Here is a 25,117-nt window from a genome sequence, read left to right as displayed (position 1 = left end):
TAGAATACAAGTATGTTGAATTCTGTTGTATTCAATAAAAATAACAATCTCTCTAAAAACAACTACAGTAGCTAACACTAGGTACATAAAGCATACTTACCTGTGCCCAAGATAAAACTTTCTGTGAACTTTTGTTACATTATTACCAAACTAACAAACAACTGTGAACCCACTAGACAAACTAACAATTGCTAAACCCAGTATGTCCCAAATATGGAAGCAACAATTAGCAGCACCCATACTGGGTGTAGATATTGTCTATTGTGTTCTGATACACAAGTTACATCATTTATTTACATTTGTTCTGTAAAAAGAGAGGATATATGGGTGTTTTAAAATCTGCATAATTGGATAATTTGATTTTCTTAAGTTAAGAGGTGGGGAAAAAAACACGTTTCTGTGAAGTGTGAACTCCAACTGACTTGTTAAAAGAGGAAAAGACAGGTGACTGGTCTTCATGCACGAGCAGCTGTTTTTTTAATCTGCAAAAAGTAGAAAATAAAGCCAAGATATGGCATGGATTTAGGCTGATTAATTAAATTAAAATTCATTTTTTAAAACAACAACATCTATCAGTTCAAATATAAAAGTTCAAATTCATCAATAGTAAATCATTATTTTATTTAGCCAAAATTTGACTGATGTCTCAGGCTAATTTCCCATCCTGGATCCTAGAAAGCCTCAGTGCGTTCTGCTGTTGCAAACTGTTTATCGATTGTGTGTTTCCCTCCTAACAGCAAATAAGGAAAATGTAAATAACAGGATGCAAATAGTGGACAGGTCAGTCATCTGTTTTAGCTGCACACTGAAAACAAGGCCTGAATCTTTAAAGATTTGTACCATTTGACAGAATTCATGAATTACAAGCAATTCAAAAGTAGTACATTTTACAATTTGCAAAAGTAGCTCATCAACTAAACAGAGTCACTCCTGGTTCAAAACAGCTTAAAGCAGCAGTATTTAGCTGAGCCCATACTATGGGACACTGATGACCCATATTTAAAGTCTATTCCATAATAAATATTTCATTAGCTTTTAAATCTTCTCGCTGTGTAATCTACAGCTACTCTTGCTCTTCTGTAAAAGTCACCATCGTACAGAATCTCATACAAACAGTAGAGCTCATTTCATGTTATGCAAAATAATAAAAGGCTGTGAGAAGCACATCATCTCCCTTGACAGCAAGATATATGGCATGTAAAATAATCTGAGCGCAACATGAAATGAAGTCATATAGAACACATGTTCTTAACAGGGCAAACACCATTTTGCACAGCATTAGATATATCAACGTCTAGAGGTGTTTGACACTATGAGCATTAAATCTCTTTCATGGCACCTGGCACATCAGTTCAAAAATGCAATGGAAATGACACAGTGTATAACTTAAATATCAGAAGAAAAAAAAAACAAAGACATAAAGGCTTCATCATCTGAGATAGTACATGTTCCACATTTATACTTTAAAAAAAGGACCATGTGCACAGAACCACATTCTGAGAAACGCAACCACAAGTCTATGGCTTATATGAGTCAACAGATTGTTGACTTATTTGGGTCTTAATGCCTCATTTATTCATTATTTTGTCTGATCAGTACCAGACATCTATGGGATATCTTTGCCAAGCGCCTGAGATTATTTTTTTTTCATTTGCTAGTGACAGTTGTCACTAGCAAAGTTAGATGAGAAGTGTGACACCACTCTCATATCTGTCTGGGCCAGGAGGCAGTTAGGTTTGCTTAGACTGGAACTGCTAGCCTGGCTCCAAAGGTAAAAACAGTCCACTAAACAGCACTTCTAATATAACTGCTCAGCACATAACCTTTTAAAACTACAACTTTTGCACTTTAGTTTTTCCACAGATTAAACAAACAGCATATAATGTGATAATTAAAGGTGCTACTAGACTAGCTGTTTCCCCGTTTCTTGTCTTTGTGCTAAGCTAAGCTGAAGGATGTTGGCTCCATTGTCACATGAAACAGACAGATTTTCTGAGAGTAATATTGAAAATCTCATCTAACACTCAGTAAGAAAACAAATGAAAGTTTTTAACCAAAATGTCAAATCATTCCTTTAAGATGTATGTATGGTAAGAGTCTGCCGGGTGACACAGCCTGGTACACAGGGATGTTATCAACATAAAGGACCCATTTAAAGTTATTTTTTCATCTTACAGTATTTTGTAAATATTACAATGCTGTGTGTCTACTGGCACTACAAAGGCAACATACTGTACTTCAAGGCAATATTACACATCAACAAGTGATAAAGCAATAAAACACATCTTTTTAAAATATCCTTCATGGCTTTGTACAAGCACTTCAGAGTTAGCAAATTAAATACAATACACAAAAGAACAAGACACAATTGCAAAGAGGCAGTTGAAATAAAAGGAAATTACACAGCCATCGAGGGTTGTAAACCTTACAAAACACTTGAGGTGAAACTGACGCTCTGTTATTGTACACCGTTTCTGAAAGGTGTCATCTAAAGTCATCATAAAGTTTGTTTGCAGTTTGCGCCCTGCTGAGTAATGCAGTGGGTGAGATGAACTTTCAGTCTCTGCTTCTGTTTCAGTGATTCATGACACTTTAGCATGAGCAGGTGATTTTCAAGTAGCAATTTTAACACATACACATGCACACATATACATCTATATATATAGATGTATGTGTGTGTGTGTGTGTTTGTGTATATAGCGCAATTCATAACTGTTGATATGTCCCTCAAGGCAAAGGCATTCCGTTGTTTGACTGTGTGTTGAAATTATGTTCCGTGATTATATCTTTGTCTTTGGATGCCTCCACTTAGTCATTATGTACCACAGGCAGGCCAGTCAGATGTAAACATTTGTTGAATGCCATTAATAAAGTAAAATATTTGATTGTGTTTGCTTCCCTTTTAACTTCATAATTAAGTTAATTACAGTTAAAATCCATTCGTTTTTCGTGGATCTTTATCTTCCCTTGGTGCAGTGTTCTTCATGGTCTATTATCTTTGGCCAAGGAGTGCATCATCCAGTTGACCTTTGTCTTCCAGCTTTCCCGCAGAGCTTCGTTGAACTTTACTTTGAAATTCTTCAGTGCCTCTTCCTCTGATTTCCCCAAAGCTAAAGAGTCCTTTTCAAAACAAGAAACCAAAACATTGTCAAAATTCTGAGCATTCTTCTCATCAGCAGCATCAGAATCATCAATGTTGCATACCTTTAGATACTGGATGTCTTTGCTGGACGTGAGTTCTGGCAGTCCTGCTGCCTTCATCATAGCAAAGAGGTTGACGAACAGTGTCCCGTTCCGACACAGGATCTTGTAGGCCCGCTCACAGTACTCCCTGAACCTGACATGGATGCAACAATCTGCCATAAGTTATGATACATTTGAAAAGAATGGCTGATCAGGAAACAGACTGAAACAAGACTATTGTACCTCTCAAACTTCTCACTGTTGTTTGTTCGTCCTTGCTGGATCACATGGACAAAGTCATAAGTCAAGATAAAAGGCACACGCTCCCTGTTGATCCCTAGTTTCCGCTTGAAGTTGCCCAGAAAATGCCCAAAGTCAATGTGGAAGAGCTGAGAAGCAAAGGTAAAAATTATTTCTGGCTCTAAATCCATGACCAAAGTTGCAAAGACTCACTCGGTGGTGAGTGACCATAAGGATTTCACTCTGAAATGACCATCTAGGCTATCAAAACATTTGGAAATATATTACTTGTCCCTGTAAGGTGGTATATTTTCAGCTTCAGACCACATTATGAAAAAGCACAAAGTTGAGAATTGGGTTAAAAGTATCACCCATTCCTCACTTTATGTCAAATCGACCTTTCGTGGCAGATTTCAGTGTCATAATAGCTTCCTGTGAAAAAAATATTGCAGTACCTGTCCAGTTTCCCTGATCATGATATTGTCGTTGTGACGATCTCCAATGCCCAAGACATAAGTAGCTACACAGTAGCCAGCACAAGACAGCGTGAACTCTTCTATTGCTTGATCAAGTTTGTCCCTGGACACAAGAAGATCAGACAAACAAGAAAGAAAAGCATTAGTGGGTTTTGTCCTTACAGTACATTTACATTTCTCTTATCTATTTAATCTGCACAACTACTACGCACACACACACACACACACACACACACACACACACACACACACACAATCATGAGACAGAATTTCCTCACTGCTATATGAAATATTCACAAAACAGTTACTGTTGCTGATTAATGATTGACCATCATGTCCTTTCACGGTCTAGACGTTCAGAGGGTTTACCGTGTCAAGCTTTTACTAATTTTCTCCACTCCATTTTGGGTGCTGCAGCATTTCAAGCTAATTACCTTTCTGTTCCATCGTGCAGTCAGGCTTGTCTTGCCAACGTGACGTACAAAGACTTATTCATTACTTTGAATGGTTCTCTCTCTTCGACAAGCTTTTAGAAAGGACAAGACCTTCAGGCTGTCTGGCACCAAATAAAAATCTACTCTCATTTAATGTCCCTGAAGCTGTAGTCGCCAATGCACTTTGTGTCATGGTTTTAAAATGGTACACACGATAAATACTTTGAAGTAAACAATTCATATCATACACAAGCAAAGACATCCAGACAGCACTTCTTAAAGCATAAACCTTAAATGTTCCCATCTTAGATGGATAAAAGAATCCTCTCCATACTGTTGAGAAACCCACCTACATGGTCTGTACATCTGTTCTGACTAAAGAGACTGTGTATAATGCTTCTATTGAGTGAAGAATTTTAGCTCTGTAAGCTTTCCTTACTGCATTGCATTACATGAAAAAAAATCAAAATCTGTAAAAGTAATTTTGGGATCCAAGTGTAGAATTGAAAACTCTTACTTTCAATATCTGTATATTAAATTTAGCATTTTTAAAGTACTATATAAAAATTATTAAATGATTTATAACACATTACAATGTAACTGGAAGCAGACATAATACAAATTGTTTCAAGTCTATGAATGTACAGTATCTCTAACAATTTAAAGACATACTTAATATAATTAAACCGTGTTTTACTTCATTGTCATTCATTGATTATTATACGCCAGCCTGTATTTCTGGGTGTCCCAGAAGTTACAGCTGCTAAAAAACACAACAACAAAATATCCTTTCATCTGTTTACAGCTGCCTTATAATGCGTTCAAGACAATTTAATAATTGCTCATGAAAAAAAGCAAGAGGGTTAAAGTGAAGTCTAAACAGCCATACCAAAAGTGACTGTTCAAAACAGTGCCAGCAGATGTGACACATTTTACACCATTACTGCATTTTAATGCCCTACTTTATAAGAATACTTTAAAAGCTAGGGTTGGTGCACTTGAGATGTATTTTTTCACATGCACTTGGACACATAACTTGTGATGTACCTGTGTAATAGAAATCAATCATATCAATATACAACATTTTAGTGCTAACAGGAAATAACACAAGTTCAAAAAACTTCACAAACAGCAAGTGAAAACTAAATTTTCTGCAGATTAAACACTTTTTTACAGAAAGTATTATGTTGTGGAACACTGCTTCTCAGAACTCATAACAAAAAACAGCAACTTCATGCTAGCCTTCATAAGCAAACGTGATTCTACTTTCTATGTGGGTGAACAAATTAGAACTAGTATATGATACGTATTTGGGTCTGGAAGCACTTGGGTTTCCCCCTGAAAATAGGTTTGTGAAAGTTGCTTCTATAGAGGTCAATACAGTATCTACAGAGTATAAGATTAGACTTTGATGCTCCCAGTAGTTGCCGCTGAAAAAACAGTGAAAATCGTGACACTCACTCAGGATTCTTAGATTTCAGCCAGTTGAGCAGGGCGTCCTTGTTGAAGGCAGCGGTGGCAGCACTGTTGCTGCTGTTACGCTGAATATTAGCGATGGTGTCTGAGCCCTTCACAACTTCAATGAGCCCCGTCTTGTTCCCAGTGGACAAGCAGCCATATGGGATCATCCTGTGGATGAAAGGCATCGGGTTGGTCTAGAGGAGCTCTCTATGCCAAAGCATGAACAACTGCTGCAAACAACTGCTCTTACTGCACCTGAGATCCAGACCTTCTTTCTTCCATAAATTCTCCATGAGCCAGATCATCTGAAGGGTCAACATGTCTTGTCGAAGATCTAAGGTGATAAATGAAGAAAGGTAAATATATTATAATATTTAATTGTGTCTTTATTCCATTGTCAACTGAAGTTTCAAATTTAAATTTCATGCCAACTTTGGTACTGTCTGACTTAGCCTTTAAGTCATGTCCCTTTCAAACCTGGAGCATATGTTTATCTTTGAGGTGAATTTTGAATGTACTTAATCCTACAATGTATTACATTACATCAAGTTCAGCTACAGTTTAAATCCTGACAATGTGTCTACTTCATGTTAATGTGTACTTAATGTGTGGTCATGTACTCAGATTTTCTTATATCTCACCATCTCCATTCTTAAAGATGATGCCCATCATGTCTCCCTGAGTCCCGGGGTTCTTATACATCAGCCAGAGTGGCTTCATCTTGGAGTCCATGAACCTGCACTTATCTGCACTGCAGCAGCAAACACATTCATTATAAACACATGATCATTGAAACTGTTCCAGGTAAAATGCACTTGAAAATTGAGTGAAAATTGTGACGTTTTACTCATTGAGTTGTTCAGCATTTATGCTTAATGACAACCAGACCTTGTGGGAAATGGTATAATTGGGGATATTTTGTCCAGATATTTGCCAATAATAATTTCAAAATACTTCTCAAGAGGATGAAAGTTGGAGACAAGAACCATCATAAGGATTTTAGCAGTGAGAAAGAAGATGGCATATACTATAATGTGCAATAGTCTGTTAGTGCTATAACAACAAAGGAATCATTTGCAGCATAAATGCATTATTTTGTAATTCAGTAAACCCAGAAAGGGACCAAAACTGCTCCTGAAAATCAAATTAAGCAGTGTGTGTGTGTGTTTATGTGCACGTGTGCATGTGTGAGTGAGCGTGTATTCCTGTAGTTGTGGGAACAAAAATCTGTTTACACAGTCACATTGTTAGGACCCGCATTACTTATGGGAGCAAAATGCAAGTCCTGACAACGTAAATCATTTAATATTAGAGTGAAGACTTTCTGATGGTTAAGTCTAAAGGAAATGAATGTAAGTCTATGTAATGTCCCCAAAAGTGATGGAAACATGGCTCTTTGTGTACGCGCGTGCACGTGACACTAACCAGATCTCAGCAAGGATGATGCTGGGGTTGAGTGGTGACAGCAGGTCTGACAGGGCCTCCAGGTAGGACTCCTGTCTGATACACAGCTTCAGGTCATCCACTGTTGTCTTCTGAGAGCCCGACTTCACAAGGTCACTCAGGGCCTTCATTTTTCCCAGAGCCTCATTCTGTGCGTGACAGGATAAGGCAGAGGCTCAGAATTAGCACAAGGCAAAACCACAGCAGCATGAAGTCAGTGTGTACAGATGCATGAGATTACCTGTTTGGTTAAGAGCTTGATGTGGTGGATGTTTCCCCTGCAGTAGGCCTCCAAAATCAGGCCAAAACGTAAACTCACAGATGCCACATGAATCTCTGATCTATAGCAAATACAGATTAAAAAAGAGATAAAAAAAAGGGCTGCAGATTCACATAATCTTGTAATTTTTGCAGCACTGTGTCTCACCTGAGATGCCAAAATAGAAAGTGCCCTATCCTCCTGTTGGACAAAGCCCTCTCTAGCAGGAAAGTAGTGAGGTCACAGTCCAGATAGGACTCATACTTTAAGACTTGGACCAGTTGGATTAAGTATTGTAGCAGATCATCATCACTGTGTGCAAAGAAAATGTTCCATAAATGTTTATGCTCATAAAACTCAAAACAAAAAATGTGTAATGATACATGGATATGAGCAAAGGCATGAACATCAATAAGTATGTACCTGAGCTTCCTTAGGCATTTGATAGTGAAAGAACGGACCACTGGGTCAGGAAAACTGTAGTCTAAGAGCTCCAAGGCATGGATGGCAGGGAGGTCTGGCCAGTTCCTCAGTAAACTCACCATCTAAGGATGGGTTTGACGACAGATTGAAATTGTCATGACACCTGAGGGTTTTACTATCCTGTATCTTTACTGTACAAGAGCAGTTTCAAGAGCTTTACCGGTTGGTAGTGCTGAAAATATCAGCAACTACTGAAATAATATTTTTAAGATAATTTATCAAGTAAAAACATAACCTGCCAAGATGGAGAGCATAGTAAACAGTAAACAGTACACAGTAAACAGTACAGTTTCTGCAAAACATCAGTATGTTGGAAAAAGCTAACAATTACTGCAAACACACCAAATTTATATGTGAAATTACTGATGAACACGTGAGCCAAGTAATTTAGTAGAAACAAAGTATTTCTGTACATTATAATGATTGAAATCTCTTTTGGACATTTTCCTAATGTTTTGTGTGTTTGGCAAATAGTTCCAAAGCAGAATCCAGATACCTGAGAAATACAAAATTAAATTCAAATTATACCTGAACTACATCCTCACGCTTATTCCACTTGGTGATGAGGAGGATCTTGGACAAACTTTCAGGATAACGGTTGCGAACTTCTGCACGAAGCTTCCACAAGAGTTCCTTCTCATCCTCAAAAAACTCGGTGTAGTTTTTGTTGTCCATGATTTCTTTAAGTTTCATGTACTATAGAGAAAAACGACCCAAAAACATATTCATAAAAATATGTGGTCAGCAAGAAACAGCTGTTGTAGTTTAACTTTAACTGTGGGAAATATCTTACCTCTTCCTTAGTGGCAATAGATGCATCTCCATTCCTCTCCATGTCACTTATCTGTAAAAAGATGAAGATCTTTTTTGACTGACAAATACAAATACAAATTTTTATACGCCCTCAAATATAACATTTTTCTATTTAGTACCTTGTCAAGTGGAGGGTAGTAGAGTGGATGTGGCCGGATGTTGGGGAAGCGAATGAGAAGTCCAGCAGCACTGTCCACATTGGGGTTCTTCTCGACTGTTCCCATTGGGTTCAACAGGTCACCTTTGTCATCTTTGATAAAAATGTTTTTTATGAGTGAGTACATTTCAAATCACTCCCATATCTCTAAATGAGAACAGTGAATAGCATTAAAGTTATTGCTCTACCAAACTGCAGAGACACACTCACTCACACTACAGTCAAAATGAATAACCATGTAGTAATAATTTACAGCCATGCTTTTTACACCAACAGTCAGTTTCACATCTTAGAAAGGCTGTCTTGTGCATCAGTAAACACACAATGAGTGAATATGGGGTTTTTATGGTGCCACATGCCACTCTGGGGTATTTCAGCCCTCACTGTGGGCTGCCAGGTGCTGCGGAGGAGGCTGTTAATGTGAGGTGTTGAAGAGGAGGAGATGTAAGAGGAGGCAAGGCTGACAGTACCAGGAACAGATGGCCAAGTCGACAAGAGGAAGTCCCCAGTCTTCAGCTGGTCTTTATAGTCAAACACCATGGTGTTGACCCAGGCTATCGGACAGTCCTGAAGAGAGGGACAGGGAGGATTAGTTTTGTTGATTGACTTTGAAGACTATATGCAAGTAATAAAATCGTGCCAAAAGAAGGACAAAGAGAGCAATTACTTTTAATCAAAGTTAGATTAAGGTTTGATCAGTTACAACAAAATCTGTTCAATAAGTTGAAAATTCCTTTTTAACAAAATATATACATATTTAGTAATTTGCTGCGATAGACCAGCCCAAGGTGTACCCCGCTTCTTGCTGGTTGTCAGCTGGGATAGGCTCCAGCCCCACCGCGACCCTGATAGATAAGTGATATTGAAAATGTGGGATATGAAATAAGATCTGTACGTTTATTTTAACATCAGTCTGCTCTTTCCACGCTGTCAAAAAGAAATGTGTTCACCCAACTCATTTTCATCCAACATCCAAAAGACTTATTTAAAATTCTTTAAAGATGAAGCAGTTTCAATTAAAATTTAGTAAACTATTAAATATAACATCTGCTTTATTTTAGATGTCATTTTAATTCAAATTTAATGTATGAGAGGTTGGACCGTAAGGAAGGTGAGAAGGATTTGTACCGGTTGGAGAGGCAGAGGGATAGAGTTGAAAGGGATGTGAAGCAGGTTAGAGTGATTAAAGATAGTGATGCAAATGTGTTGACAGGGGACAGGAGAATGAGGGAAAGATGGATGGAGTACTTTGAAGAACGGATGAATGAGGACAATGAAAGGGACAGAAGAGTTGAAGAGGCAACCATTGTTAAGCAGGAGGTAGAAAAGATTAGTAAGGGCTAAGTCAGGATGGCTTTGAAGAGGATGAAGAGTGGGAAGGCGGTTGGTCCTGATGACATACCTGTGGAGGTATGGAAATGGCTGGGAGAGATGGCAGTGGAGCTTTTAACTGGTTTGCTTAACAAGATTTTAGAGCGTGATAAGATAAGATAATCCTTTATTAGTCCCATAACTGGGAAGGATGCCTGAGGAATGGAGGAGGAGTGTTTTGGAGCCGATTTTCAAGAACAAGCGAGTTGTGCAGAGTTGTGGAAACTACAGCGGTATCAAACTGATGAGCCAAACAATGAGTTTGTGGGAAAGAGTAGTGGAAGCTAAGCTAAGGGGAGAAGTGAGCATTTGTGAGCAGCAGTATGGTTTCATGCCGAGAAAGAGCACTACAGATGCAATATTTGTCTTGAGAATGCTGATGGAGTAGCACAGAAGGTCAGAAGGAGCTGCATTGTGTCTTTGTAGATCTGGAGAAAGTACAGCCAAAAGGAAAAGAAGAAGAAATCATTCAATATTTAAACACATCTTCACGGCTAGTTTCACATTATAATTTATTGTGTTAAATAATAAAATGCAAAGCAAAGGACTTTGCAGCTTCTGCTAAAAAATGTAAATGATAGTGATGTTATATTTATGAAGTCTCAAGTGTTATGTGCAAAGTTGGAATGTAAAGCAGCAAGAATGGAAGATCTGGGCAGTGGTCATCAGAAAATACATTTTGATATTTATATAATGTTTTATTTCTAAAAAATTTAAACATATTTATGCAGAATGTACTCAGCTAAAAAAATAGATGATGCATATAAATAAGAGTGACCAAAATAATTCAACTTCCGTCTGTATTTCTGGGTTCTGTCTACAGGACTTCTCTTCCAGGCAAAAGAAGAGAGAAGTGGCTCAGAAAGCAGAAGTGGCCTTGATGCCCAGAAACCCACCTGGGCGACATGTTTCGGCAGAACTTAAAAACAGGTTGCCCGCACTGCACTGCAACACTTCAAAACAAAAAGGCTGAGCCAATGCCACAGAACAAAGGGGGATTTGCTGTTGTTCACTGCACTTTTCAGTGAACAGTGAGTGGGTGTGTGGAGGCTGTCTCCAGTGCAGTCTCTCAGTGTAGTCTCTCACTGCTGTTAAATAATCTTATTTTCTCGATCAATAATTTTGTCTATGAAAAATTGTGAAAAATGTCCTTCACAATTTCGCAGAACCCAAAATGACATCTTCAAATTGCTTCTTTTGTCCAACCAACAGTCTAAAAAAAAAGATATTCAATTTACAATTACATGAAACAGTAAATCCTCACCTTTGAGAACATTTTTGTGATCAAAATATTTGCACATCAATTTTCTGTCAGTCCACTGATTGAGTCAGTACTAAATGTAATAACTATATTACGGTCAAATTAGACATTAGATAGAAGCGTCACGTCATCACTCAACTCAGTGAGTGCAATACACACAAAGAGACAAAACGAGAAACAGTCAGAGAAACAGCTGAGTCAGAAAAAAGAAAAACTGGACAGTGAAAACAAAGCTTGAGTAGTAGCAGAAGTACCGGTGTAGAAAATCAATCGATCAGTTTGAGTGTACGATATATCGCTCTCACCAAAGCCACCACACTTCATTTTTCTAAATGTTCCATCATTGCGCCAATGTAAATGAAATTTCTACACACTGCTGTAACCCTGTATTATACATAATGACGAGTAAACTCATTTGATTGTATTAGGGTTTTCTTTTTGGCTCATATCTCATTTATTTGAATTAGCATACACCCACACATTTGCCCAGATCCCACCTTCCCATTCCACGTTTCTACCTCTGAGACAAAAACACAGGGATCCTATAGGCAGCAATGTTTAGAAGGGTTGGTCTTTGTTAAAGGTTCCCTCCAGATGATGAAAGGCTGGTATATTAAGTCAAATCTATTTGCCTGGTCCATGCTGAGACATCTAATTCTTTCTACCTCCAGTGTGTTTACAAGGTCAGCAAACCTCATTTTAACGTTAGGCACAGCTGTCTCTTTCTACAGCATAAAAACATATTTCTTACCAGAAATGAGGCAGAAATGAAGCATCGGTGAGTTGATGACAGAACACCTAGTCTCACAGAAAGTTCAAAATGATAATTTGTCTGTCTTGTTTTACTTGGTATACTGGTATTTCAGAAATAGTATTGAACACATCAATCCAGTCCTTTTCATTCTTGTGAAATTGTATAAAAATATGATCAAGGGTGCACGCATTAGTCCCACATCTCTCACAAATTGGTGAAAGTGAGGAAAATACCATACGCAAGGTCACCTTTAAATAATACAGTCCGTGTATAATGCATAAATTGCATGTATAATGTAATGTACTGTTAAACTGCATGAGGCAGTGTCTAACATTTACGGAACATCTGTGTATCTGCATCAGACTAAGAGTTGATTGTTTTTCAGGGATCAGAATCCCAGAGTGACTGTATGTTAGACGTGTCTACTTTCACTTTTGTATACTCTTTTTTCCCTAATGGTGGAGTAATTCATTGTCCTATAGAGGGAGACAATAATGAAGTCAGCATCTTAAAGGGTAATGTGTTTAGGAGATTTGGGATTTTCTGATAGGCATGAGTTTACTCTTGATCCAATTGATACAGTATACCTAGAAAAACTACCAAAGAAAGTGATCAGGTCAAGAACACAAGAAATGCTGATCTCTGGTTTCCTAATGTATAACAGAATGTCATCTGCATATAGGAAAATTATGTTCTGTGTCTTTTCTCTGTCATATCCTTGCATTAGGGGATCAGATCATATTGACTCTGCTAGTTGCATCAAATGCAAAAAGAACAGGGGAGCGAACGCGGACTCATTTCTTAATCGCTGTGAAGACTTAATTTAGGTGATATGGTTTGGTTCATAATGATTCTAGCATTGGGGCATTTAGGGTTTTATGTTTTTGAATTTTAATGCTAAAGTTTTCCTTCATGTGGCTTTCTTACTTATGTACATTTAGAGTGTGTGGCACCTTGACACTAACTGTGACCATAAAGAACGTCCAACTTGAGTAGCAGAAAATCGCTTTAGTCTAAACTGTCCCCAGTACTGCCCTTAAAGGAGTTAGTAAATTAAAAAGTAAAATGTTCAGTAGGCAGGAGTGCTATCAATACAAATGGTGTCAGTAAAGATTAATTTAGAATTCCTTGAAAATGTTGCCGATTCCTTCCTTCCTTGATGTGATGTACAGATAAAAGAGCTGAAGCGGATGAAATGCTAACCACAGCTTTGCCACTGAACACACTTGCACAACCAGACACAGCAGCAAAACACACCCACACAGCACACACTGACTATGCACACTACACACGAGAGGAAACAGATCTGTTTGTGCTTGCTAACAAATTCACACCCACCAGCCCAAACACTCGTCTACACAGTCAAAAGTTGTACACTAAGGCCATTATCTTCTGATGGACTCACCGCTTTCTTATTCTTCTTTTTGGTGCCTCTGGGTTTCTTGGCTTTCTCAATGACAGCATAGAGAGCGAAGCACAGACGGCTCATGCGAGGCAGGTCAGCCACATTTATGTCAAACTCGAGCTTTTGATCCCACAGTGGCTCAGAGCACACTGTCACCTCAGAGCTTGTCACCACCTTGCAGAGCAGTTCACTGCCATGGAACAGACCAGCCTGTACCACAAGCTGGATGGGGAGACACACATGATTTGATGAAGGCCTGATATGTGGTTTGAAAGCTGAAGAGTTAAGCTCTTGTGTGTGAGAGTGTGTTTGTGAAAGATTTACAGACTTCACTAGATGATTCAGAGTTTCCTGTGTCACTAGGGTTATGAGTCAGAGGGTCTACACATTCATAACATAAGCAGGTGGTGATGCCTTTCTATGCTGTGCAGAGTTGGTCAAAAATGTAACAACCACAGAAGTCATAATTCAATATTGTAAGACCATTAACCTCCTGCCTCAAGACAGTCTGAATCTACATTCACAAAGTATATGAGTGGCTATCCCCCCCCAGGCCATGTTTTCAAACCTATGCCTGCCAACTGCAGACATGACTGATAATTATGTGACAGGACAAATTCACCATCAGTCATGATGTGCTCTCAGGCAGAACCCGGAAGTGCACTTACACTTAATAACCTATCTAAGCAGTAACGTAGTTAGTTATGAAACTGAATCACAAACACAGGCACACATTAACAGAGTTCCCTACTTCCCTGTGTTCTCACTTTATTCTTTTCTTTTCTTGTTTGTCAAAAACTCTTACTGTCAAAAAAAACATGGAACAGACGTGAAAAAAATTATATTCAGTCTTAGTATTTCATCAAGATCTTGACAATTACAAGGAAATGTCTTAGATTGACAAATACTCTCTATGCATTTCAACATAGGTTAGCGCCTGACTACACTTCTAACTAAATGCAAGCATTGCCTTCAAAAAAAGAAGTATATTGAGAGTGAGAGACAGCCTGAAGTGTTTTTTCTTAGAATCTAGGCCTCAGAATGAGACGTAAAAATCAGATAGGCCCTCCCCACTTCCTGTTTTGAAGTTTTAACCAACCGCCTTGATGAATTATGGGAAACGTGTGGTCTGGACCATGTGACCCCTTGTCATTTACATGTCAACCCCACTGTTCGTACAACTGAAATTGAGATATTGGTAAACAAGTGAATGCCACACTTCATTGAGCAGCAAAGTGAGAGAAAACCCACACAAAACCACACCAACCTTCATTCCTTCATCTGCATTGACTCGGCTGCCCTGCAGCAGGTGAATGTGAAAAGGCTCATTGATGGACCACAAAGAGGAGGTATTCTGCTGTATGGAAGGAGTCAAACGAGAGGGAATTTATTTTTTCTTACCTATTCTTAACATTTAAATTGCAGTAACACCATTCATTGAAATCTTAAGCTAAGAAACTGTTACAATTGCCAGTTTTACAACAGGCCAAAAACAAAACCCACAATAATGTACAATTTCAAAAGAAAGTGAAAAAGCGGAACAAACCTGTCTTAAAGTTAGAAAAACATGTAGTTTTGCTGTTATTTACCACTCATGTTCCATTTTATTATGTGAATCGCTTTAGATAAAAGCCACACATCAACACATTCATTTTTTTCAGTTCCAAAGAGGGCAATACTACAAAAACAAAACTCGCTACTGCAAATGTTCACAAATGTGGCAAGTGTGAATTAGCAGCACTGTGTGTTGCACAGCATGTTTCAAGTGTGACAAAGTCCACTGTCTGGTTGTGGTGCAACTGTGATGAGGACAGAGAGAGAACCAAAGAAGAGAGGAAAGATGGAGTGCTGCTCTGTTAATGAAAGACGACATCCCATCGGTCTGCTGACCTCTTACCTTCTTCAGTGGTAGTGGAGGAGGTCTGGACAAGGAGCGACTCTTGTATACCTGGCTGCACATTCGGCCCTGCTCCTCCTGATATTTGCGGATGGTGGAGTGCTGCACCATGGTTAGATGAGGCTTTTGGCCATTTCTCAAACAAGAGAAGATGTACTGGGAGAAAAAAAAAAGAGACAGAGATAGACAACAGGAGGTTTTTTTTTTGTTTACTGTACAGCCATCAGTCAGTTCACCCACAGATATTTCCCAGTGTTCTGATAGCACCGGTTAACTCCTGGAGGCTGTTCATTTGCTGTAGGTTAATGCAGCTGAAATCTCATTATGTGTGGATGGATGCAGTTCCTTTCTGCAGGGCTGCTAGACAGATATGAGTCACCCCTGCAGGTAGCTGGAGTTTCAGAATCAACACTGGGGTCTCCTGCCACCAAAACCTTGATTCGCGCCACTCCTGATCTGACAATCATTTCAGCTGTTATGGGCCACCTGCACAGGGCAAAACTCACAGGCTGAATGCAGACAAACAACACAGAAAAGAAAATCATCCACATCCACAGGAAATAACAGCTCTAAAGTCTACAGAAAGTATCAACTATTATTGGGCTTTTTCTTGCTTTTTCTTGACACACAGCAAAAGAAAAAAACTCTTTAATCCAAAACTAAAGAATTCTCTACAAAGGAATCAAAATCAAGTACAACTAATTGATTGCAAGCAACCCACCGAAAAAACATCAGTTGACAACGGGTTTTAGGTTAAACACACATGCTTCTGAAAGATTCAGTCACTGGTTAGTCAGGCTTGTTTTTAGGCCAAAAACTACATAATGGATGAAAAAGGTGTAAAGGGTGATTTTAAACAAAACAATTATAGGGTTAGTAAAAAAAAAAAAACCCTCCAGGGGAAAAACACAAGAAAATTTCCAATGCGCTGAATATTCCTCTGTTAAGTCAATCAGAAAAGTTTCACCATTAATGAGGGTGGCCTCCAGTAAGCCAACAGCAGCTCATCAAGTTACTCAACTGCTTTGCAAGTCGTAGCTTTGTGGCATAAACAGAGCAACTGCTGGAAAACATTGACATGACACTCTCTTTTTGCCTGGAGGCATGAGAGAACCTCTGAAACAAAGTGGAAGAAGATTTTATGGTCTGAACGGACCAGAAATAGCAGTTTGGTATAATTAAAAACACCACAGATCAGCAAAAACATGTTGTGGCAATGCTTTCCTACAGAAATCAGGTAGGAAAACCTGCGTCTGAATGAGAACTAAGACTTGGGAAAAGATTTATTTTTCTGCAGCTCCAAATATAATAACAAACACTGGACACTGGATTTGGTTGAAAACAGCAATTCTAATGTCTAAATGCCTAAATCATGAATCTGCAGAGCAGCTTTCTTTTTATTAAAGTGCCTCGTGCAAATTTATTCTGAAGTGAAGCACATTGTTGAAGATGCATAATCCGTACAGACTCAAGGATCTTGCATTGCTGCCACATGGAATAAAAATGTAAACAGAACAACATTTGAACAAAACAGTAAATATTGATATGTGGCAGCCAGAAATAAACATAATAAAACGTTTGCTGTTGTTGGGGCAACTCACTTTGAATTGGCACAAGGGGTGTTTCCCATAGATGAACTCCCACCTCCCATTGACCTGCAAGGTGTAGTCCTCGGGCTCCTGCCGCACTGAGCGAAAGACGGTCGCCTTCTTCTTTAGGGCGCTCCTCATCAGAGCCACTGGGAGGTCCTGAGGGTCCTGCTGCAGCATGAAGCTTTCCTGTGAGAGCCACAGACAACTTAATAGAAATTTAGGTTGGCACCTTTGGTTTACAGAAACTCGCACCGAATGTAGCTTTCATGCGTGTGGATCTTGCTCCTGAGTAATGTGTTGAAAGTGGTGTGGGAGGGGGATTTCCAAAGGTGCTCACATTTACTTAAAATCATCCTCCACAATTTGTCTACACAAGGTGGAACCACAGTTTTTCCAATCCAAGCTGTTGCGCTCTGTGTGTGCTGCCCCATCGTACCATAACATTTGGTTTGATTTGTCTTCACAACCTTGACAAATATGACTCATAAAAACTTCAGCAGTGTATCAACTCACTTCACAAGCCTCAAACTTGACGTTGATGAAAATCTTTGTGTTTCTTGACTTCACATTCGCACACTCCGGCGGAGAGCAGCATGGCTCCAGGTTACATGGGAAGCTGTATTCCATCCACTGTTGCCATGGCAACATCTGCCGCTGCTGAGCCTTCTCCTCGCAAAATGTACGCATCTTAGTCCGAAACTCATTCACCTCGTGGTTTTTCTGGGCCTCAAACTCATGCAGCCCTAAGATAAAAATCATAAAAAGATAAAAATAAAAGATTTTGTTATACTACATTCACTGGATCTACATAGGAGCTTTTTTTATTATCTGAAACTAAAAGAAGCATAAAACTACAGCTTTGCTGACTGACTTGAACTGAAGTCTAGTCTGGAAGGCATAGGAGAATATACTGTTAGCATATGATGAATTCAAAAACTCCATCAACTAGAGTCAACACATTAACATTAGTTTGCCTGAGCTGTGCTCCAATGGGATCAAGACCTCTGAATCACTGTCACATCCTTTCTTCCATCCATTCTCATAGTACTGCTGTTGTGCCTGTTGCGATGACTGTTTCCCCTTGTTGGAAAAATTTTTTGCCTTGCCTGATTAACAATGTGACCGCCAGCTACCTGTGCCAGAGCCTGAAACATGGTGGCAGAAAAATTGGCAAGAAAATGGCGAGATCAACACAGGTAAGTGGGCTCACAGAAATCCAAATTCTTAAAACAACATATTTCTTCAGTCAAAGTGAAAAGCACGTATAGCTCCTAGCAGCCGCAATTGAAGCTTCCTTGTTACCTGAAAATAAAGATGACCAAAGATGACCAAAAAATGAAGTGAAGTGAAGTCATTTCATTTACTTCATTTTTGTATTCAGTATATTTATCTATTATTCTGTTTGCATGATGTTAGAGATGTGTCCAGTGATTCACATGACTGGAACCAGGCTAGAGCGGCTCTGCCCCTCAGAAACACTTACGCAACAAAAACCCTCATTTTCTTCTTGATGACGACAGAAGACTTTCTCTTGTTTTACACTTAGTAACTGCACAAGAATACCATCAACCATCAAATACATCTACGGCCCCAGCGCAACTCTGTTAGCATCTTGGCTCTATCAGAAAAGGATGCTGCTGACCTTTGCCAATTAACAGGCTAATCTGGGTGTTGGTGAGTTTCTCCACTCGGTCGCCCTCCCTCGCCACCAGCCTCAGAACACACATGAAGGGTCGCACATCGCTTATGCGCCTCGATTCCTCTTCCAGTTCCTCCCTCTCTGCTGTCTGGTTAATGCAGGTGAAGACGTATGCGTCGGGGTCACCCAGTGCACTGAACAGGGCCTCGCTTCTGGCATTTTTCCAAACCATCTGAAACGAGAGACAAAAGCAATGTGCATTCTCTGCGCAGGTGAAATGTGTGCTTGAGAGGTCAGACCTCAACCAGTGTCATCACTATTTTTAAAAGCAAGAGAAGCCTAAAGTGTGGTCAAAGAATAATATGTTTATCACCACGCTGAGTTCTCTAAAGAGTACAGTGAGAAACGATTGTGATAAAACAGCCCCTTTCAATTTTTAAACGTTTTCTAAAATTCTTTGTGAATTACCCCGATTGAAAAGGAATTTAATCATCTTAATCATCTTAACAGCTTCCAAGAGTGTCATTACTTAACACAGCTAAATCAAACAGTCTGAAGTGGCAAAACTGTTGGCATAGAAACTAGCACATTCACATTTAACAGCAGATCTGCTTCAGCAGAGAGCTGGCTGTGTACACTAAGGAGGAAAGCTGGAGCTCCTTCTCTAACAGTCGCATCAAAACTTCAAGATGAATCAAAAGCACAGGCAAGCATTGTTCGGCTTACGTGACGTTTTAATTTGTTTAATGTCTGAAGATATTATTAAACCAGCCAATTTTCCTAAAAGTGCATTGAGTAAATACGGTAACATCGGCAACTTGCAACTGTCGTCGTCAGAGCCACAGCGCCGGGCAACAGTCACTCAATTGCAATCTATTAGAAATACAGTGCCAGCACAATGATAAAATTCAATGTACGATGACACACATCTTAAATCATATCATATCTGATCTCTGGAAGCAGTTACTGATAGTCACCCAGGGATAAGAGGGAACGTACTTTTTTGATGCTTTTGATGGTGTCATTTCGAGACACAGGGAATTTGAGGAAGATCCCAGTAGGCAGCAGGAAGTCCATCACGATCCCCTGGTCCCCCTCCTTCTCCCATTCCTCCTGCATCCCATACTTCCCCGGGGGCATGGTGACGGCCTCTCATTTACCGTCAGCTCCTCTGCTGCTCACCGGAACACAAGCCGGCCATCCACACACACACAGAAAACACAGCCAGGGTTAATAGGTTCACTATTAACATGTGTTACTGTACATGTGTGTGTAACACAGACAGACAGGCACACACACATTGTGCAATGTTTATTCCTAAACCCTGAATGAGTTGTCTTTACAATGTTGTTTACTGAAATCAAGAAGCACATACAGAGTGTTTAAGACATGAATGACTGACTGACACTATGACTGATAAACAGAAGCCTGTAGCTGAAGGGCCTCCTGATCCCCCCATCTCTTCACTGTAATTCAGTGGATAGACACTAATATAAAATAAAATGCTAAACCAGTGCTGCTGTCACACTTAGCTCTACGCTATCAGACTGCACAATCTGTCAGGAGGAAGAGCTCAGAGGTCAAGTGAGGTGACAACACGCTAAAAAAGACAGTTAAACTGAGTGAATTTTACACACAGATTCCTCGAAAATGTGTTGCCCTGTTTCCCCTCAAAGCTATTCAACAGACGGCGCAAACAGAAAACATTGTGCTTTGAGTGTAATCTTCAGTAGTTTGCCATAAAGTAATTCTACACTATTGATTTTAGTAAGAGGAAACTTCTGTTGTGTGAGGTGTACCGCCTGCCAGATGCACGCTGACTTACGCCAATAAGTAAAAATGTATACGAACGAATGTTAGAGCAACGACGGTGCGGTTATACTGATGTAACGCGCTCTAAAATGAGAAATACGTTTAAAATCAGCAATGGGAAAGAAAACACAGGGTGCGCAGGCAGCCACAGTCTACAAAACGTGATGTGCCGTCTGACTAAAACTTACAGCTACATAGACAGGTTAAATGGATAGACAGAACCGCGAAAGCTTTGCCAACCTGTAAGCGCGGACACTTGCCTGTGAGCTCTACAAGCCGGTCATCTCTTCATGGTTTCTTTATCACAGCGAAGATGGAGGCTGTAACATTACGCTGACATGCTACGCTCAGGTGGCTGCGTGCTGCGGTTCTACCCGTGACGAGAAGTGAGGTGTTGTGCTGTAAATCCAGCTCAAACGGACGAAACCCTCGTACGGCTCCTGTGGCGTGCAGAAATGTTTCCCTGCGTCGTTCAAGTGCGCTGTCATTCATGCGGTGATGCTGTTGCACTGACCCGGACTGAGCGGCTGCGCTCTGCCTCTCCAGCGCCCTGCGAGCCAAGGGACCGTCCACCAAAACTTTTAGTTCGCGCGAAGTGAAAGTAAAATTTCTCTCCCTCTAACTTCCGTTCGACATCCCCTAAATAAATAGCGTACTCGTGTGTTGATAGTCTTAAGTAGTCATTTAGACAACTGACTGAAAAATAACTTGGCTGCTATTTTGATATTTTTTAAATAAGTATTCGCCTCTTTCAGCTTGTTATATGTGTAGATTTGCAGCTTTTTCTAAACTTTCTTTTTTACATATATTTTTCACAAAATATATATTTAATCATCTTAATCAGAATAAGTGAACAGCTTATACTCATTGGTTTTTGTAATCTGAATATCTATTTGATATTTGAATGAGTGTTCACATATGACAAAAAAGTATCACAAAGTAAACAAAAAATGAGTAAAAGCCCTGTTTTTGTTTTTACTTGAGTAAGAGTACAGAAGTATTATGAGCAGTATGTACTTGAAGAATTAAAAGTAGAATGACTCAATGCTGAAAAATCATCCCCATGAGTGTATTAATTATCTTTGAATTAGCCTATTATTATTAATAAATGAATAATTCACTTTAATCTCTATTTAAGGACACCATGTTCATCACCATTTAATAGAGAAAGGGTCATCAATTTGACACATAAATAAAATTATGAAAACAATTTGCTGACAGTATTTCCTATGTGACTGCATGTGATAAAAGTACAGTAGGTACTTTCTCCTTTTGTCTTCCTTCCACCATTGCAAGTTTCACAAGTCTAATGTGCTCTGCCCCAGAATAAACCAGAAGTGTTTCCTAGTTTTCAAAACTCTTGTAAGTCAGACAGGGGCTAAGTATATAGGTAGCCTACTATAGGTCACTTATACCCAGACCTCTGTAATGTGATTATTTGCTTTTAAAATAATTGTGCATATATATGACGGTCTTGTTAATGTACGCAAAGGCATATGCAACCTAACATGAAACTGATGGAGATTTTAGTAAAGAACATTATACATTTTATTAGTTTACAATGTTAATAAATAAACATAAAAATGAACAAATACACCATTTTGTCAAAAATGATGCTAAATTTTAGCTCACAAAAGCGTATATATGGCAAAATGCTTTAAGTCAACATCCTCAGATGACCCCTAACATTAGTCGCAGTGAGCTTTATTAAGCTAACATTTAGGCTGTTTGCTTTAAAATCTCAAAATAGTTGGATGCCTGTAATTGAAGTGAAACTCTTCAATGGGAAACCTGCCTTCCTTTTTCATATTTCTATATGGTAACCATAAGATCTGTGACAATATTAGTTTTGCAACAATTAGTTAACAATGACACCACTCTCCTGGAAGTGGAACATAAACCACAATAGTACTCCTGTGAAATGGGGAAATGCAGGGGCCAGCAGCAGCAGCAGCATGACATTACAATTATTTACTTTTGGCTACTTCATCTGTTTACCTGATAATTATGTCAGATTCAGTCTTGGCAAGACACATAAATGGCAAATAAAAACAGTAAATGTTTGTCTGTCAGTTGTTTTTATTTCAATTTGTCTTACAGGTGTTAATCTTTTATACACACTGAGAGTCTTGATGTAGTCTTGGTCTGTACCTCTGAAAACTCTGGTTTCCTGTTGAATGATGTCTTAGAGGCTAGTACCATGGGTCTGCCAGACTCAGTTCATGTATTTTGAAAAACACAACATGTGTTTGTGAGTGCACTTCAGACCAGCTGGTGAAAACAGGAAGTGATTGTGCAGAACAGAAACTTCTAGCCAGAGCTGCAGACTGAAATTGTGAACCTGCTCCCCACCCTTCGCCCCTGAACATTCAGAGAACTATATGCCAGAAAGAAAAAAACAGCACACAAGGTGCTGAGTTGAACCTTTTGTCGATTGTGTCTCACAGACAATACAGCTCAACCTGCTTTTCATAAGAATTCAGACTCAAACCCCAACACTGTATGCACATGGGTTACAGAGTTTAGATTATTTGTGATGGGATTTAAATGAAACTGCATGTGAATGTGAAAATGAAGTATGAAACAAGAACAACAAAAGCAATCCAAGAGGCGAGATAAACAAAGAAAATAAAATGTGTTAAAATGGTGAGTTCTAGAGATGAAAGTCGGACAATTTTGTCACACTTGGACACAGCCTAACTAGCGGATCAAATCTGTTTGCAGTCCTTAAGGTCAGCTAAGCCAAGCTAACTGGTTGCTGGCTTCCATTTCATACTGAACACACGGATATGAGTGGAATTAATCTTTGTCCTCCTGCAAATAAGGAAAATGTCCAACTATTCCTTTAAACCATAAAAATTTTGTTCAGCTCATGATATAAAAGGCTTGAAAATTGTTGGAGGGGCAATGTTCAGAATCAAAGATGATAAGCTTTTTTGCTTACATTTTAAGGAGGATGGTTGAGAAAATTAGCTACAACTGTTTTCCACAGTGATTCAACTTTTTGTGTCTCTGGGACTCAGTTACATTGAGTTTGGTTTTAGGGGAAGATAAAACAGCATTACAGCACTATTAACACTACAAAGAAATACAGTTAAGTTATGCTCAGACAAAGATGAAGTGTACTGTAAAGAGATACAAGGATGCATTCTGGAGAGACCCCACAGGGGATAGTAGCAAAGAGGACAAGAAACTGTCTGAGTTTTCCCATAATCCGTTGATCCATTTTCTATACTGCTTATCTATCAGGGTCGCAGGAGTACTGGAGCCTATCGCAGCTGATTGCAGACGAGAGGTAGGGTACACCTGGACTAACATTAACCTAAATATGCATGTTTTTGGGATTGTGGGAGGAAGCCAAAGTACCCAGAGAAAACCAATGCAAGCACAGGGAGAACATGCAAAATCCCCACAGAAGGGCCCAGACCAGGATTTGAACCTGGAACCCTCTTGCTGTGAGGCAACAGTGCTGCACCACCACCGTGCCACCTAGTTTTCCTAATGTAAAAGGAAAATGTAAAATTACAGTCTATCATGTCTCCATGGTTTAAGAAGAGGAGAATAGCTGTAGCAACAGTTAAACTTTTGGATAAATTGTCATGAAATTTGGCACAAAAAAAAAGAAAATCCATGTCTCCCCTCAGGGTGAATAGTAATCACTTCTTTGATCCTCTAACTTTTCATCCAGTGCCATAATCAAGTCAAAATGTGATGTGAATGTGTCAAATACGTTGCTTGAGGACCAAACACGTGCACATTTATTCCAATCAGCCTCAGCAGTCTTGATGCTGCTTGGCAAATGTTTGCATGCTAAATCATCAGACTTGCGTTGACAATGCTAAACATTATACCAGTTACATTAACATTGTAACATTAACATTGTAAGCATGGAAGCATTGAGCTCAAAGCACCACAGTGCCTACATGTGCCTTACACTTTGTGGTGTCACTAATTTTAAAGAGGGTTAAAGAATAATACAACACCTGTTGACAAGTCACAGAATACTGGATGCTACAGTATCTAAAGTCTGTCTGAACACTGCGGAGGGCAAAGTATCCAGAAAGCAAATGTTCAGTTTCATAGTAACTGGTCCAAACGAAGGACACTGGTTTAAAAGGTTACCATTAAAAACTTAACTGTGAAAATTCCTCATGTGTTTCAGACAGGTAAGAATTGTTGCAAGGGTGTAACCACTAAAATGATTATTCTCCAAAGATCCTTGGTGTATGGCAGTTATGTGATACCTCTCCTAAGTCTTATCTAAGTTTTATTTAAAATTTATAATGAATTTATAATGTAATCCTCTTCTAGATTCACTCAGCTTTCCCACGTTCCGTTTATAGAGGCTCAGTGGTTTCATTTAGCCAAGGTTGAGTGTCAAGCTTAGGCATTTTTTCCTCTTTTACAGGACTGTGGTTAAAATGGTCAATCACAGGA

At 39.2% G+C, this 25,117-nt stretch overlaps 1 protein-coding gene across 2 annotated transcripts; it reads right to left on the bottom strand.

Moving 5' to 3' along the window:
- Positions 1–449: 449 nt before the first annotated feature.
- pik3cd (phosphatidylinositol-4,5-bisphosphate 3-kinase, catalytic subunit delta) lies at positions 450–21,239 on the bottom strand. 2 transcript variants are annotated; one of them, XM_046395953.1, is made up of 23 exons: positions 20,941–21,239; positions 19,868–20,042; positions 18,872–19,100; positions 17,743–17,972; positions 17,239–17,415; positions 15,638–15,793; positions 15,008–15,097; positions 13,741–13,962; positions 9,420–9,516; positions 8,912–9,042; positions 8,773–8,823; positions 8,508–8,675; positions 7,920–8,041; positions 7,665–7,808; positions 7,479–7,578; positions 7,220–7,386; positions 6,436–6,545; positions 6,050–6,128; positions 5,795–5,962; positions 3,879–4,002; positions 3,427–3,572; positions 3,205–3,337; positions 450–3,120 (listed from the first exon to the last, which is right to left on the bottom strand). In XM_046395953.1, exons 2-23 carry the CDS (start codon positions 20,006–20,008, stop codon positions 2,983–2,985), a joined length of 3,123 nt encoding a protein of 1,040 aa, XP_046251909.1. In that variant the 5' UTR covers positions 20,009–20,042; positions 20,941–21,239; the 3' UTR covers positions 450–2,982. The 2 variants fall into 2 exon arrangements, with proteins under 2 accessions (XP_046251909.1, XP_046251910.1); XM_046395954.1 differs by having other exon boundaries at positions 15,008–15,094.
- Positions 21,240–25,117: the final 3,878 nt, after the last annotated feature.

Source organism: Scatophagus argus, chromosome 8 (genome assembly GCF_020382885.2).
Source record: "Scatophagus argus isolate fScaArg1 chromosome 8, fScaArg1.pri, whole genome shotgun sequence".
Classification (NCBI taxonomy): domain Eukaryota; kingdom Metazoa; phylum Chordata; class Actinopteri; family Scatophagidae; genus Scatophagus; species Scatophagus argus.
This window is presented reverse-complemented; position numbering and strand designations above follow the sequence as displayed.